Genomic DNA, 18,127 nt, shown 5'->3' on the forward strand with positions numbered 1-18,127 from the left:
TCAGAGGACGACTCCAGGAGACAAGAAAATTATTTCAAAGAGAGGATGATGGGTGATGTAAATTTACAGTAATGTCCAGTTACAAATATTCTTCTCACTGCTATATATTCATTTTAATTGGCAAATTACAACTACAGTGGAACTAGAGATTGTGGGAGCACAAGCCCGCATTTCTGAAACTCTTTCTTTCGGCGCAGTCTGGAGAAATCAAAAGGGTTAAAAGTTGGAAGATTCAAGATTGGATTAAAACAGGCTGCTAGACGATATGGGGTCATTTATCTGTATGTTGAGTATTTGAGTGTACCTTGTTACTATGCAATTAATAATTTGATGACATCATCTATATGTTAAACGATTCAGAAAGCAGTTAGCCGTGATTTCAGGACAATACCATTTGATTCTACACTGCCTGCATGTTAATTGTCTAAATGTACTCTGCAAAGAAATAAGAGTTCAAAGGTTTTTTCGGTATAAAGATGAGAGTTTGACACAAGACACTGGAATCTCAGGTGGTGTGCGCCTCACAAGCAGCCACGGAAATCGGAGCGGCAGGGGAAACATATATTCCAGTTGTGTAAAAGTTTGGGAAATAATTGGACTGATATCAGTCATTACAGGGATGATACACAGAGATCATTTTGACTCTCCTGCCCCCTTCAGTAGTTCTGGAAGGAGATGCCTAGTGCAGGGATGATAGTTTTGATAAATGGTTGACAAGGGTAGAAAGCTTGTATCAGAGAGCTGCAGGAATTTCAGTCATGGAAGTGAGACAGAGGTTACAGCAATGGAAGGCAGAAAGGCCTAAGTGGATGAATCCCATGAGTCGTCGCATAAAAGGACCAGGTGGTGCCTGGATCCTGACCCGTCAGTTGTTAGAGGACAGGGATAGACTGGCTAAAGAATTAGAAAAGTTGAAGAATCAGGAAAGAGAAGCTAGAGTTACAGACAGGAATGATACCGTGGTTCGGTTGCTGAGGTCGGGGGTAGATTCCGCAGGTGAGGGAGGATTCCTATAGGGATGCCACACCTCAACCACATGTCGTTTCTTTCGGACCCTTGACCCTTGCTTCAGGATAGTGGCGGCATACCCTTATTGAGGCTTGTGTAGAAGGGCAGCGGGAAATTAACACAGGGTCCACCGGACAAATGAAGGTTGAGGTGGTCCTGGAGGAAGGGGATTCCCCTCTTCAGAGGCAGTACCTCATCACCCCAGATGCACGAGGAGCAGTTATTGAACAGTCAGAGATGAAAGCAGTGAGAGAAGCTTGTTCAGAAGCATTTAAAGTTTCTGTAGGAACGGGCTACTCAGAACTGATGAGATGTTCAGTGAAAAGCTCAAATGTGGGAGTTATAAACATGATCTTGAAGGATGCGAAATAGAAGTTGGAGTGTTACAAATGTCGAGAGAGGAAATTACAGCAGTTCTGAAGGCTGAACGGAGAGAAAGACTGGGACTCTCGACTGACTATTCAGCATTTCAGTCATCCTTTACTCCATGTTGTTACACTTCTCCCACAAAGCAGAGAAAATTGTTAAAGGCTGTGCAGAGGACGACAGACTTGCTCAAAGACACTGATTGCAAGTTTACATTTCTGAATGTAAACAGCATGGAATTCAACAGAAAACATCAAAAATTGAAAGGTGACCTAAGTAAAAATGGATATGGTGATCACAGACCAATGGATTTTAAAATAGCATCCTGAGAATCTGAATCTGCAGCAATCCTACTTGGAAGACGGAAATGCGGAAATGGAGTACAAGATTTCAACAGCTACTGAGTTTGAATCAAGCAATTGTGGACATTGTGCTGGACATTTTGATTACAGATGGAGTGTTCGAAAACAAGCACTACAATTGGAGAATGCTGTTGAATGAGCTCAAATGGCCACACAAATGTTACCCAGATAAGACCTGCAGAGAGGCAAAGAGAAGAAGTGGGGGAACGTGGGAGGACAAGCCTGCATTTCTGAAACTCTTTGCTTCGGCGCAGTCTGGAGAAATCAAAAGGGTTAAAAGTTGGAAGATTCAAGATTGGATTAAAACAGGCTGCTAAATGATATGGGGTCATTTATCTGCATGTTGAGTATCTGAGTGTACCTTGTTACTATGCGAATAATAATCTGAGTTGTGTATAGTAATTCAATATAGTAATTCATGACATTGTCTGTATTTGAGTGTACCTTGTTACCATGCAAATAATAATTTGATGACATCGTCTATATGTTAAACGATTCAGAAAGCAGTTAGCTGTGATTTCAGGATAATGCCATTTGATTCTACATCATCTGCATGTTAATTGTCTAAATGTACTACACAAAGAAATAAGAGTTCAAAGGCTTTTTCGGTATAAAGATGAGAGTATGCCACTAGACACTGAAAACTCAGAAGGTGTGTGTGTGCCTCACAAGCAGCCACAGAAATCGGAGCAAGCAGAGAGCTGCCTTTGTGATGTGTCTCAGTAACTTTCATACTTGGTTTGTATAGTATGAATGTCTGAATAAAAGACCTGATCCTGCATTTACTACAACTGAGTGTGTGTGTAATTTGACTTTTAAAGCAACAAAGTGAAAAGAACAAGACAGTCGTACAACAGAGATCACCTTGAATATTCTTTCTTGAAGAAATTTCACCTCTGAATTTTAGTCTGTTGCACATTAAAATAGAATGAAAGGAACAATGTTGGCAACAAAATTATAATGTATAAAGATGTGAAAAATTATTAATTCTGAGGTAAATACAAAGATATCAGCAGTACTGAAAGGATCTAGATTTGAGCCTGGATATAATCTATTCTGCATTCACAACTAGCATTATGTGGTTAATCAATCTTCCTTTCTATAACCAACTTAATGGTACAAAATTCTGTCAACCCCATAGCACATTAAGATTTTTCATGTATGCAAAGTTGCATGACTTTTGAGTGCAATAACCTGAATTTTCAATATACCAATACACACACAGACTTGTCAATTCTGTGGTGGTTAGATTAAAGCTGCTACTTTCTTTTTCATCAGTTGCATTTACTTTATATTTCACTTAGATAAGAAGTTTAAACAAACAGGTGTCTGTCTGCAAGCATGGCTGGATTATTGAAACAGACAAAGACACATGCTAAAACTGTGAAGATGAGACAGAGATAAAAGACCATTTTAATTGCAACAGATTACGCTGTACATTTGCTGTCAAACAAATATGCACTTAGGAGTCTGTAATAGTTAACTTTGTTCCAGTTCTTTGATCTAATCACAGGGACTGCACAGACTTAAACTGAGCATGGACTATTTTGTTGATACAAGTGGCAATACAGCTGTAGGCAATGGGTGAGATGCTGGCATTTTATCAGGAAACATAAACCTGCAGAGCAGTTCAAAGACAGTTTCTAGTACAACATTAGAACCCTGATGCTTTCTTGCTCTGGGGTCAGCTATAAATTCACAAGTATCAGATGAAGGCATCAGGGTTGCTTGACAAGTACAATTGAATTTTGACAGACACTAAATGCAATTTTAGAAAAGACCCTGAACAGAAATTGTGTGAATTTGTTTCAAATTTCTAATCTGTAGCTATCTTAAAAATATTTTAGCCAGCTATTTGTTAAAGTGTTAGGTTCCTAAATTCTTCCCATGGCTCGATGGGTAAATGTAATGACTTGTTTGATGCTATACAGACCATGAAAATGTCAGGTTCCTGGTCTGTGTGGAGTGAGCTAGTTAAGCCTCAACATGTCTGGACTGTAGAAGATTAAATCCAACCAGGATTAATACTCCTGATCACTGTCCTGTAATTTCCTGTCAGAAAGTGTGCATATAAAAACATCAACTGAGGTCTGGCGCGGCTGTGGCACCCGCCGCAGTCAAACAGCTCACTGAGGTCACTCAAGTTCACACCTGAAGTATGGAGATCGGAGTGATGTACCAGAGGTCTGTATGTTTCAACAAAACAGTACGCCAGGAATAATCTGCTTTTTGGGGTGGGAGGCAAGGGGGAAAGTGAAGAGAGACAACAAAAATGTAGTATTCAAGATTCAGTTCATATAGATTAGCAGCAATGTCTTTAGGGGAAAAAAATCAATTTGACAGCAGTTTAAACTGACATGAGGAAAGAAAATAGTGCGTCATGTGGCATACACAAAGTCAAATCATTAATTTCATTAGGAGTTTCCCCAGTTTACAAATTAGCTATATTATTTAGTGTGCAGAGGACAATGGAAGAATAAGTATTCTTAAACTGACCGGGTAGATGTCTGGTCCCAGTGCTAATACATTTATGCAGATGGGTGGATATTATTAAGGCTGTAAGAATGGAGTTTTGATTTCATGGTTTAAGGACACCTGAACCCTACAATTCTTAACATTCCTTGCAACTTAAGTCTTTGTATACTGTCTAAATAGTGACGTACTGAGGTCAGTAGGTTTTGTGTCCCCTCAATGTCTTCATTAGCTTGTTTGATGGCTTTTGCTGCTGCACTCTGTGCCCTTTCAGCTTCATCCAAGGCCTCCTTTACACGATCAGCTGAGACTTTAACATCTGTTGCATGAATTCTGTAACACACACAAGTAGTTTTTGAGATATCCCATTAATATGATCAGCCTCTATTGTAATATTTATAATTTAATCAGAGCAGATTATGTTCAGGTGGTTTGTAATAGCCATTAAAATAAGGAGCCTCGAACATCATATCAGGATATTTTGTAATTTGTCAAGTGGTTTTAATTTTTAGTGACAGGAACTCTGGTGGGCACTGGGCTTTGTGTGACAGATGGGAGGAATCGAGGGGGAAATCAATACTGAAAGATTCATGATTAAGTAATCACTCTGAATTTAAGAAATCAGCAGTTACGGACTGCAAAATAGTATTGCTAATATATACTATTAAAATGAGAGTACAGGTTGTTGAACTCAAAAGATTAATAAGTAGAAAATATTAATTTTAACTAAAGTTGCATCTAGCAGATGTAGTTGGTAGTTTAAGCAAGAAGAGATTTTGTGACACACCTGGATCTCCTGGCCTCATCCAGCAGTGCTTCAGCCCGCTCAATATCTGCTGCACTCTGGTTTAGGATCATTTCTACATCTGACAGACTCTCTACTCGGGCACGGATGTCATTGGTCAGATCCTGAAGCTGCTGAGGAGTGGTTGGCATTTCTAACTTCAATACTTCATTGGCAACCGCCTCAATGCTCTCTAGATCAGCACCATCCTCTGCAGGGAGAAGCAAAACAAAGCTGTTGATACATTTTTAGACCAAACAATTAATGGGTAATAGTAAAAAGATATGCAAGATACAGCTAAGTTGAAAAATGTTAACCTAAAACACAATCAATTTAGAAATCTAATTATCACTCAACTATTTTTTTCAGTCAAAGTTATCCTGTTATATACTAATGATTGCTCGTGACATCGATGATAGCATATATTAGCAATACTATTTGGCATGTCCCTTATGTGACTGGATCTGAGGAGTAATCAGCACTGGATTTATACTGTCAAATAGAATCTAGTTATTAAACTGGAACAACATTTCTGCACTAAATGAAAGCCTACATGACTGAAATTGTTGCACAGAACAAGGAAGCTGGAGTTGGATTTCTTGGTAAAAATCTAAATAAAACCCATTTGATTACATCACCTTTTAAGTTTGCATTTCACTCCTGCATTGCTCATCTCAGATGTTCCGATCAATCTATTGTCTAAATATGTACAGGTGTTAAGGGCAAGGTGATAGCTACTGACTGTCATTCTGATACAAATCTGAAGGAAAGTCGCTAATGTTGGCTTTTCCCTGTGCCCTGGCACAGAATCTGAACTATCATGTGAATAAATGTCATTTAGATCCAAGGTGCTTAAAATCAGTCTCTAAGTTACAGTGCCAAAGAACAGCATCACCATCTTGAGTTTGATCCTATAATGCAGATGGAGGATAAGTGGTAACTTTGACTTCTGAAAATACCACTAGAATAGATTAGAAACCCCTTTCCTCCTGCTCTGAAAGGGCCTCGATCACTAACTTGTTCAAAAGCACAGTTTGAGGAATCTACAATTGGAATGCAAAACCCCTCAACCTGAGAAGCTTCATTATGAATTAGAGGAAATAACTCTGATGAAAATGATTCATTATGTTGAATATCATCATTCAGGTTGGCCTTTTGGAGGCTTATTAGAGTATATTTTGCTGGTACGTAGCATCAGATTCTTGGGTATTATAGATAGAGATAATACTAAACATATACAAATAATTGGCTAGGCTGCAATTAGAATATAGTGTGTCCAGTTTTATGCATTTTACTTTATGAAATATGTCATTGCTATGGAGAGAGTATAGGAGAAATTTACTAGGATGGCTCCAAGGATGAGTGGCTTTAATTAATGACTTAAAAAAAACTACAGCTCTTTTCACTAGGAGAGAGAAGTTATGAGGGAGTTGTGATACGTTAAAGAGGGAAAAACTATTTTCATTGGCTGGCGAGTCAGTAAATAGAGAGTATAAATGTAAGATCACCACCAAAAGAACAAAAGGAAACATTTTTATGCAAATGATTATTAAGACTTGGAATGTCCTATCAGGAAAGTGAGATGAAAAGGCTTTAAAATGTAACGGGTATAAGGAAAGGGCAAGGGAATGCTCAGAGGGTTGGCACAGTACAGGAAAATCCTGATCAGTAAATTACTGAGTAAACTTGGTCACATGCCATCCTGTGGACACATAGCTTTGCGTGCAGTACTTTTTGCTCCAGGAACCCAGTTATTGATGCTTTCATGAACCACAAGCATCAAGTAAACCAAAGATTTGTTCTCAATATATCAGCTGCAATGCTGCATTCCATTGCACCCATGGACACAGCAAGGATCTAGCCCACAAAAAAAAACATTCAAACTGGTCCAGCCCCAAATATTAATTGCTAGGGAACCTCAATTTGTAATGGTCCATATAAAAGTTACCAAATGTGTCTTATGGTGAAGCCAATGAAGAATTACAGTGAGTGGAAAAAAAATTCCCTCCATTCCAAAGTCTCTTTGACAAGGGCACAGAAAGACAGATTTGTTATTCTCCTTAACTGTGTCGGTGCCATTGATTAAACCAGTCTATATTGCATTAACTCAAACCATTGGAACCCTTTTCTTGTTACGGTCTTTCTTTAGATGTTGCCAGAATGTGCAATACGCAAGGTAGTGAGACGCATTGGTTCATTACATGTCTTATTGCAGAAAATATAGATTAAAAGAATAGTTATGATATAAAGTTTCGAAGAAATCACTCCAAGCTCATTTACTGAAAATGACATAATCCAGTGGGTGCAATGCTGGACAGATGCTTTTGGAGCAGTGCAAATACAGCAGATAATAATGGGAGACACAAAGGTCTGTAGACAGACTGTATAAGACAAAACTGTCACAAGGTGAAGGATGGAAGTGTCTTAATGGAATAAACATATTTCAAATTTGTTTTGCTCAAATTATACACAGTATGTTGAATAAAAGAATTTTACTTAAAAAAAACATGAGTAATTTCTGCCAGATTTCTGAAACTAAACTTAAGTGAACTACAATATAAACTAGGTTGAAAAGGCATCAAGCCAAGGCTGGTGAAAGCCTGTGCTACATCAGTTGTTATTTTTCCTTGACTAACTGTGGTACCATTACAATAAATACTAGGTGACCAATCAACACTCGTGTTGAAGCATAAGAATCCCAAACAGCAATTAGATGGATAACTGCTCGACACTAAAGCATTTAGTCTTGCAGAGGAATAGCTAAAGAAATGAACTGGGATGAGCAAATGAATGCTATAGAATCATATTTTTATCAACAAGTCAGAACTGTATTCACAGCAACCACAGAAAGGTCTGTGGTATAGACTATCTTGGTCTTCTGGCTATAAATAAATATAGCAAAAGGAGAGTTAACACATTTTCTAATCATGGAACTCAAAGTCGCTCTCCATAATCATTTGGTTTATTCCTCACCCTGATATTTTGTGAGCGATATTACACAATAAATAAACTAACACACCAAATAAACTAGCATGCAGAGATAAATGCACGATAACATTTTAAAAAATGTCATCTTAATCCTTACGTGTAAGAAATTCCCTGATTTGCTTGATAAGATTCCTTAGGTCTTCATTGCTTTTGTCCACTTTTTCTTTTGTTGTATTGGTTTTTAACAGGACCTTTTGTGCATTTAGTTTAGCCTCATCTGCTTTAACTTTTGCGTCAGTGACCTGCAGGGACACAATATTACCACCTATTAATGGCCCATGTAATCTAATAAGTGTACACCCAATAGAACCTGCTTAATTGCAGCCACTCGGGACAACCAAGCAAATTGCAATAAAATGAGAATTACTATAATGCAGGAAGTAACATGAATCAAGACTGGTCTGGTACATAGAAATCTTTATTGCCTAAATTTTGTACAACATAGAAACATAGCAGGAGTAGCCATTCGGCCCTTCTAGCCTGCATCGCCATTCAATGAGTGCATGGCTGAACATGCAACTTCAGTACCCCATTCCTGCTTTCTTGCCATACCCCTTGATCCCCTTAGTAGTAAGGACTACATCTAACTCCTTTTTGAATATATTTAGTGAATTGGCCTCAACAACTTTCTGTGGCAGAGAATTCCACAGGTTCACCACTCTCTGGGTGAAGAAGTTTCTCCTCATCTTGGTCCTAAATGGCTTACCCCTTATCCTTAGACTGTGACCCCTGGTTCTGGACTTCCCCAACATTGTGAACATTCTTCCTGCATCTAATCTGTCTAAACCCATCAGAATTTTAAACGTTTCTATAAGGTCCCCTCTCATTCTTCTGAACTCCAGTGAATACAAGCCCAGTTGATTCAGTCTTTCTTGATAGGTCATTCCCGCCATCCCGGGAATCAGTCTGGTGAACCTTCGCTGCACTCCCTCAATAACAAGAATGTCCTTCCTCAGGTTAGGAGACCAAAACTGTACACAATACTCCAGGTGTGGCCTCACCAAGGCCCTGTACAACTGCAGCAACACCTCCCTGCCCCTGTACTCAAATCCCCTCGCTATGAAGGCCAACATGCCATTTGCTTTCTTAACCGCATGCTGTACCTGCATGCCAACCTTCAATGACTGATGTACCATTACACCCAGGTCTCGTTGCACCTCCCCTTTTCCTAATCTGTCACCATTCAGATAATAGTCTGTCTCTCTGTTTTTACCACCAAAGTGGACAACCTCACATTTATCCACATTATACTTCATCTGCCATGCATTTGCCCACTCACCTAACCTATCCAAGTCGCTCTGCAGCCTCATAGCATCCTCCTCGCAGCTCACACTGCCACCTAACTTAGTGTCATCCGCAAATTTGGAGATACTACATTTAATCCCCTCGTCTAAATCATTAATATACAGTGTAAACAGCTGGGGCCCCAGCACAGAACCTTGCGGTACCCCACTAATCACTGCCTGCCATTCTGAAAAGTACCCATTTATTCCTACTCTTTGCTTCCTGTCTGCCAACCAGTTCTCAATCCATGTCAGCACACTACCCCCAATCCCATGTGCTTAAACTGTGCACATTAATCCCGTGTGTGGAACCTTGTCGAAAGCCTTCTGAAAGTCCAAATATACATCAAATGGTTCTCCCTTGTCCAATCTACTGGAAACATCCTCAAAAAATTCCAGAAGATTTGTCAAGCATGATTTCCCTTTCACAAATCCATGCTGACTTGGACCTATCATGTCACCTCTTTCCAAATGCGCTGCTATGACATCCTTAATAATTGATTCCATCATCTTACCCACTACCGATGTCAGGCTGACCGGTCTATAATTCCGTGTTTTCTCTCTCCCTCCTTTTTTAAAAAGTGGGGTTACATTGGCTACCCTCCACTCGATAGGAACTGATCCAGAGTCAATGGAATGTTGGAAAATGACTGTCAATGCATCCGCTATTTCCAAGGCCACCTCCTTAAGTACTCTGGGATGCAGTCCATCAGGCCCTGGAGATTTATCGGCCTTCAATCCCATCAATTTCCCCAACACAATTTCCCGACTAATAAGGATTTCCCTCAGTTCCTCCTCCTTACTAGACCCTCTGACCCTTCTTATATCCGGAATGTTGTTAGTGTCCTCTCCTTAGTGAATACCGAACCAAAGTACTTGTTCAATAGGTCCGCCATTTCTTTGTTCCCCGTTATGACGTCCCCTGATTCTGACTGCAGGGGACCTACATTTGTCTTTACTAACCTTTTTCTCTTTACATATCTATAGAAACTTTTGCAATCCGTCTTAATGTTCCCTGCAAGCTTCCTCTCGTACTCTATTTTCCCTGCCCTAATCAAACCCTTCGACCTCCTCTGCAGAGTTCTAAATTTCTCCCAGTCTCCGGGTTCGCTGCTATTTCTGGCCAATTTGTATGCCACTTCCTTGGCTTTAATACTATCCCTGATTTCCCTTGATAGCCACAGTTGAGCCACCTTCGCTTTTTTATTTTTATGCCAGACAGGAATGTACAATTATTGTAGTTCATCCATGCGGTCTCTAAATGTCTGCCATTGCCCATCCACAGTCAACCCCTCAAGTATCATTCGCCAATCAATCCTAGCCAAACATCCTACAACAAGGTGTGTGTTTCTGGTGACGAACTCTTAAGTGTCTGCAATCTCTTTTACTGGTAGTATTTTTTTATTATTCATTCCTGGGATGTGGGCGTCACTGGCAAGGTCAGCATTTATTGCCCAACCCTAATTTTCCTTGAGAAGGTGGTGGTGAGCTGCCTTCTTGAACCGTTACAGTTCTTGTGGTGAAGGTACTTCCATAGTGCTGTTAAGGAGTTCCAAAATTTTGACCCAGCAATGATAAAGGAACAGCGATATATTTCCAAGTCAAGACGGTGTATAACTTGGAGGGGAACTTGCAGGTGATGGTATTCCAATGTACCTGCTGCCCTTGACTTTCTAGGTGGTAGAGGTTGCGGGTTTGGGAGGTGCCGTCTAAGAAGCCTTGCAAGTTGCTGTAGATTCTACACACTGCAACCATGGTGCGCCGGTGGTGGAGGGAGTGAATGTTTAAGGTAGTGGATGGGGTGCCAATCAAGCAGCTGCGTTGTCCTGGATGGTGTCGAGCATCTTGAGTTATTAGAGCTCCTCCAGGCAAGTGGAGAGTATTCCATCACACACCTGACTTGTGCCTTGTAGATGGTGGAAAGGCTTTGGGGAGTCAGAAAGTGAGACACTCGCCGCAGAATACCCAGCCTCTGACCTGCTTTTGTAGCCACAGTATGTGTGTATCTGGTCCAGTTAAGTTTCTGGTCAATGGTGACCCCAGAATGTTGATGGTAGGGAATTTGACGGTGGTAATGTCATGGGGGAGGTGGTTAGACTCTCTTGCCTGGCACGAATGTTACTTGCCACTTAATCAGCCCAAGCTTGAATGTTGTCCAGGTCTTGCTGCATGTGGGCATGGACTGCTCTATTATCTGAGGAGTTGCGAGTGTCCCCACTTCTGATCTTATGACAGAGGGAAGATCATTAAGTAGCTGAAGATGGTTGGACAGAGGACACTGCCCTGAGGAACTCCTGCAGCGAGGTCCTGGGGTGGAGATGATTGACCTCCAACAACCACCTTCCTTTGTGCTAGGTATGACTCCAGCCAGGGGAGAATTTTCCCCCTAGTCCCATTGACCTCAATTTTACTAGGGTTCCTTGTTGCCACACTCAGCCAAATGCTGCCTTGATGTCAAGAGCAGTCACTCTCACCTCACCTCTGGAATTCAGATGTTGATGACACCTTCCATCACTTTGCTGATGATTGAGAGTAGACTGATGGGGCGGTAATTGGCCGGATTGGATTTGTCCTGCTTTTTGTGGACAGGACATACCTGGGCAGTTTTCGATATTGTCGGGTAGATGCCAGTGTTATAGCTGAACTGGGAACAGCTTGGCTAGAGGCGCGACTAGGTCTAGAGCACAAGTCTTCAGCACGACAGCCGGGATTTTGTTGGGGTCTATAATCTTTGCTGTATCCAGTGTGCTCAGCTGTTTCTTGATATCATGTGGAGTAAATCGAATTGGCTGAAGACTGGTTTCTGCGATGTGGGAACATCAGAAGGCCGACATGGATTATCCATTTACTCGGCACTTCTTGCTGAAGATGGTTGCAAACGTTTCAGCCTTGTCTTTTCCACTCACGTGCTGGGCTTCGCCATCATTGAGAATGGGGATATCCAAGGAGCCTCCTCCTCCAGTTAGTTGTTTAATTGTCCATCACCATTCATGACTGGATGTGGCAGGACTGCAGAGATTTGATCTGATCCGTTGATCGTGGGATTGTTTAGCTCTGTCTATAGCATGCTGCTTTCACTGTTTAGCTGTGTTGCAGCTTCCCCAGGTTGGCACCTCATTTTTAGGTATGCCTGGTGCTGCTCCTGGCATGCTCTACTGCACTCCTCAATGAACCAGGGTTGGTACCCTGGCTTGATGGTAATGATAGAGTGAGGGATATGCTGGGCCATGAGGTTACAGATTGTGGTGGAATACAATTCTGCTGATGCTGATGCCCACTGTGCCTCCTGGATGCCCAGTTTTGTTCTGAATCTATCCCATTTAGCACAGTGGTAGTGCCACACAAGATGGAGGGTGTCATCTGTGAAGACGGGACTTTGTCTCCACAAGGACTGTGCAGTGGTTGCTGCTTCCAACGCTGTCATGGACAGATGCATCTGCGACAGGTAGACTGGGGAGGATAAGGTCAAGTACCTGCCGCAGACCCAATTTGGCAGCTATGTTCTTCAGGACTCAGCCAGCTCAGTCAGTAGTGGTGCTACCGAGCCATTCTTGGTGATGGATATTGAAGTCCTCCACCCAGAGTACATTCTGTACTCTTGCTACCCTCAGTGCTTCTTCCAAAGTATGGATGGCAAACATTTTTCACATTTCTTAGTGTGTCCTAGGTCTGCCAAGTGCTTCAGCCAACTGCTTGACTTTTGGGGCTAGAAGGGGCCAACAGATGAGTGCATCTCTCCCAATCGTGTTCTGAAACCAGCATAGAAATGCCTCCTTCCTTTCCCTCAGGCTTCCTCTTTCTATCTGGGTGGGATTTTTAATGCCATTCAGTGGACAGCTTTTCATGCTGTCTCCAAGTCAGTGACAGTTTAGGTAAACCAGGTGCTACGCTGGCTCATCCTTGAGAGCTCATTGTTTAGGTGGTCAATTTTCAGGTCGAGGTTCATCACTTTTCTCTTGCCAGCACGTTTTCTGCAGCAGAAAACTCGCAGTGTGTCCCGGGCTGTATAGTGGTGGAGACTGTACTAAATCCCTTATTTGTTGCAGAGATGGTGATTCTTAAAAAAACTGTTTATATTACAAGTTTGCCATCATGGTAAAATTGAACAATATGATGGGAGCTATTTACATAAACTAAATTCAAAGAACCCAGATAATCTTACCAAAAGCAGGTTAAACATTGTTTTCATTTTGTCAACTGTCACACAGATTATATCAAAGTCATACAGACAACTGAAAAGAAAAACTGAGTTTTGCATGGAGTGCACAAGCAAAATGTTTATCCTATTCCAGTTTTTTTTTGGAATGGTGTTGGTGGCTTTGGTGAAGTACCTGCAATTTCTGTTTCAGTACTGACTAATGTTGTAGAATTGCCTGGTGTCTTGCTGACTGCGGTGGCATTGGCTGCTGCCAGAAAGTGTTGGTTCAGTTTCCTGAAGTGGGAATTTGCATCTTTGTTGACACTTTATAATCGCTTAGTGACTTTTACTCCCAATACTCAAATAAAGCTACAAATTGCTTGATAAACCTCACATCGGTTTCCTCCAACTAAGTTTCAAAATGGAAAACATACCATTTTAGAAAGCTGGTCCACTTCTGCCAGAGCATTTAGGATCTCGGTGTCAAAATCCATGGAGTTCTGCCATGCCTTATGGGCTAAGGTTACAAGTCCATCACAGCCAATCCCTCCACACTTTCTAGTTCCGTCATCACCTCTACAGTTTGGACCTCCACACTGTGCTTCAGCACAAGACATCCCTGCAGGGCTACCGCAAATCTGAACAAACACATGTCAATTAGTGTAGTTTAAACAATTTAGCTCCTGCAAAGCTGATTTTTGTTCCATCAAGAATGCTTGGAGTGTTCTGGATACAATATTTTTAAAAATAGATCAGTCTCACGTTTAATGCATTAAATGGGCAAACACTTACTTTAGATGGAATACACGCATTCTGCGATCAAATTTAACTTGCTCTTAACTGACTATGTCAATTTGATTATATGTATTTTTTCTACTGTACAACTAGAAATGGCTGCTTAAAATAGACCATCACAATTTCTATAGTGTTTTTGTAATGTTAAAATTAACCCTGAAAACATAAATAAAAGTGTACCTTTTCACTTAATGGTGAAAGGTCTAGACTTTGCAATTTCTCAGCCAGTTCTTCCAGACTTTGTGAATGTTCCTTTTGCTGTTCCTCAAAGCGATCCTGACTCTGTGTAATCAGATCATCTACCTTTTGTCGAATGGTTGAGGATTCCAGCAGCACGTTATCAGGGTCAGTGGTGGAAGCATTAACTTTTTCTTCAGCTTCAAGAGACTGTTTAAAGTATTTCTGGACACTGTCCAAGGCTCCTAACAGCAGAGTATTGGAGAGATGAGAAAACATCAAATTATGCATTACTTTCAAGTGAGAGTACTAAATTCTGCAGGGCAATAGAAAATGTGGTCCAGTGATTACAACTGTAAAGGAGAGATCTAATCACACCATTTAGGGTTGTGCTGAATATACATACGCCTTTTCTCTTTTCATACAGGTGCCGAGAGCAGAACAATACAGAAACTTTTCATTGGCTTGATGTGTAAAACAGGTTAACAAATTATGATTGTTCCATCAAAACATTATACAATACTCCCTGGAGCCCTATTTAGAGAATACATTTAGAAACACCACTGAACATTCAAAGTTGCAATTAAAATCCAACAAGTGCTTTAAATATCCAGAGAAACAGATTTGAAATACATTCTCACTATATTTTGAAATAATCTGAAGAATCCAAAAGTTCTTTGAGAGTATTGTGAGGAGATTGACATTTCCAAATTACATCCCCCTCATTCAAATTTCAGTGCAAACAGATCAGTCGGACAAAGATAACTAATTTCTGTTAACGAGCTTGCAGACATTAGTGTAACATCATTTCAATTCCAATAAATCTAATCAAATACTCACCATGGACATCAGAGTTCTTAATGTACTCCAACTGTTCTGCTAGCTCGCTCACAACAGATTTTAAACTCTCAGCGTCACTCTGAAGGACATTTAGTTCCCTGTCCGTCACATTACTTCGGTCTTCTGTTGCTGCAAGATCTGATTCGATCACATTCACCTTTTCTGCAAGATCGGTGACTTTCTTCCTAAAATCAAGAATTTTAAACCATAATACAGTTACTTTACTTAGGAATGGCTATTAGGAAAGCTACGAATTCCAAGATGCAGTTGTCTAAAATTCTTGACATTGGGCAGCATTACCACAATCTATTAGATACAATATGTAAATGAAATGAACATTTGCTGAAATCAGATGCGTCATTTTGACAATTACCAAGTACACAAATATAAACCAAATAGAAAATGAGTTTCTGCTCCGCACCCAAAAATAAACCATTCTATTCTCCACATACAGCTAAATTAAGCTGATGTCAGTGGTTGAGACCGAGCAACATTTCTGTGTGTTATATTCCCCAAAACATGAAACATGACCCTTTTCTGCACCCTATGAAAGATGGCAAGTTCAGGATGTCACCAATTCTTCTCCCACAAGCAGCAACATTAATATTAGAGAACAAAAATAAAGTATTGTAGCATCTATATGCAAACCCTTACCTCCTGAAAAGGACAAACCGGTTGATCCAGTTGAATGTGGCATGTGGAGGATGACTCCCTCCCTCAGTGAAACCTCTCCACACCAGACAATAAGTAACGCTACATTGTATATCTTTAATATAGTTTAGTTTACACATACAGATAATTAGGCTTTCAAAATGGGCAAAACCACTTGACACTACGCCTTTGAGTATATGCTATTGGACATTTCCCAGGTCATGCTGGGACCCCAATTCTTTCTGAAAGTGGCAGCAGAAAACAAACTGATAGAATGGATTAAAAACAATAACCTGCCTGTACTCTGGGAAGAAAGAAATGAAGGAGCAAGTAGGTGGAATCTGTGTGGGTGGAAGTTGAACTACATTTAGAGATCATAGGCAGTCCCTCGAAATCGCTTCCACTCTAATAATGAGTTCTTAGGTGACTGAGCAGTCCAATACAGGAATTACAGTCTCTGTCACAGGTGGGACAGGTTTGCCGCACACTCCTTCCGCTACCTGCGCTTGATTTCTGCATGCTCTCGGCAATGAGACTAGAGTTGCTCGGCGCCCTCCCGGATACATTTTCTCCACTTAGGGCAGTCTTTCACCAGGGACTCCCAGGTGTCGGTGGGGATGTTGCATTTTATCAAGGAGACTTTGAGGGCATCCTTGAAACATTTTCTCTGCCCACCTTGGGCTTGCTTGCCATGTAGGAGTTCCGAGTAGAGTGCTTGCTTTGGGAGTCTTGTGTCAGACATGCGAACAATGTGGCCTGTCCAGCGGAGCTGGTCGAGTGTGGTCAGTGCTTCGATGCTGTGGATGTTGGCCTGGTCGAGGACACTAACGTTGGTGAGTCTGTCCTCCCAGGGGATTTGCAGGATCTTGCGGAGACATCATTGGTGGTATTTCTCCAGCGATTTGAGGTGTTTACTATATATGGTCCACGTCTCAGCCATACAAGAGGGCGGGTATCACTACAGCCCTATAAACCATGAACTTTGGTGGCAGATTTGGTGGTAATCTTCGAACACTCTTTTCCTCAGGCGGTGTTGAATCTCGTCGTTGATGTCTGCCCTTGTTGATAATAGGCTCCCTATGGAAAGTGGCCCACCTTGTCCAGGGCCATGCCGTGGATCTTGATAACTGGAGGGGGGTAGGTAGTGCTGTGTGGTGGGGCCAGGCTGGTGGAGGACCTTTGTCTTACAGATGTTTAGTGTAAGGCCTATGCTTTCGTATGCCTCAGTGAAGATGTTGACTATGACTTGGAGTTCAGTCTCTGAATGTGCGCAGGCACATGCGTCGTCCGCATATTGTAGTTCGACGACAAAGGTTGGGACAGTCTTGGATCTAGCCTGGAGACGATGGAGGTCGAACAGGTTCCCAATGAAGACACCCAATGCAGATAATTGAATATTCTTCCTTCAACCTTCATTTTCAAATAAGTGCAGAAATAATACAAAAAACAGAGCCGAGAAGTTGAGTGATTTAATATTGAGAAATCTTGGAGCAAACGTGCCAAACAGATGAGCTTCAATTGTTAAATCAAGCCAAAAATGTTTGTAAAAGCATGAAAATTACTTCACACAGCTGCCTTGCAGATGGTTTCTCTGAATAATATTTCCATATTGACCTGTCATGCGGCCATAGCACGAATAGAATAAGCTCCAAATTTTCCTGGTGAAGCACAACTAGGTAAAGAGCAACGTAATGAGATTAATTTTAGTGCACAGATGGCTAAACACCAACTGCGATTTTGTTGTCAAATTGAAAAAATGTTGTCTGACTCAATAAACATGTTTGGTTTTAGACAAGTAATTCCAAAAAGCCTTTTGGTCTTTTACCCTTGGGAGCATACAAGGATAGGCAATAATTCAAAAGCATGATTTTGTCAGAAGAACCTTGTGTGAGAATTTTTGGCACATAATATGCTCATTTTTAGGACTAAACCTAAATGGAAGAAAATGGATCTGCCACTGTATCATGACAACCATTATACAAAAAAAACTGAAATAAGGACAAACCATTTTTCAATCTTTTACCCAGTTTCAGTTCCATATCAGTCAGTTTCTTTGGTACCGAACTGGAGCCTCCTTTCTACTGCACAGCAAAATGGCAATATGAACCAACTACAAAGTCACATTTGAGAACAGTGTTCAGACAATGGATTATTTGCACAAGCCAACAACATCCCAGTCCCACTCTCCTAGATCTCCAGCCATTTTCCCATCAAAATGGCAAACCTGACATGGTGTAACCAGCAGCATGGTGCCTTCGTGTTA

At 41.1% G+C, this 18,127-nt stretch overlaps 1 protein-coding gene across 1 annotated transcript in view; it reads right to left on the bottom strand.

Annotated features, from left to right (window-relative positions):
* The window catches only part of lamb1a (laminin, beta 1a), a 103,788-nt gene that overhangs the window by 6,838 nt on the left and 78,823 nt on the right, over positions 1-18,127 (bottom strand). Inside the window, exons 25-30 of the mRNA XM_070897468.1 lie at positions 15,214-15,398; positions 14,377-14,618; positions 13,836-14,039; positions 8,078-8,222; positions 4,996-5,203; positions 4,400-4,541 (exon numbers count right to left, since the gene is read on the bottom strand). Of these exons, the coding sequence (XP_070753569.1) occupies positions 4,400-4,541; positions 4,996-5,203; positions 8,078-8,222; positions 13,836-14,039; positions 14,377-14,618; positions 15,214-15,398 (1,126 nt within the window). The remainder of the gene's footprint in view (positions 1-4,399; positions 4,542-4,995; positions 5,204-8,077; positions 8,223-13,835; positions 14,040-14,376; positions 14,619-15,213; positions 15,399-18,127) is intronic.

The sequence above is a fragment of the Pristiophorus japonicus genome, chromosome 13 (genome assembly GCF_044704955.1).
Source record: "Pristiophorus japonicus isolate sPriJap1 chromosome 13, sPriJap1.hap1, whole genome shotgun sequence".
NCBI lineage: Eukaryota > Metazoa > Chordata > Chondrichthyes > Pristiophoridae > Pristiophorus > Pristiophorus japonicus.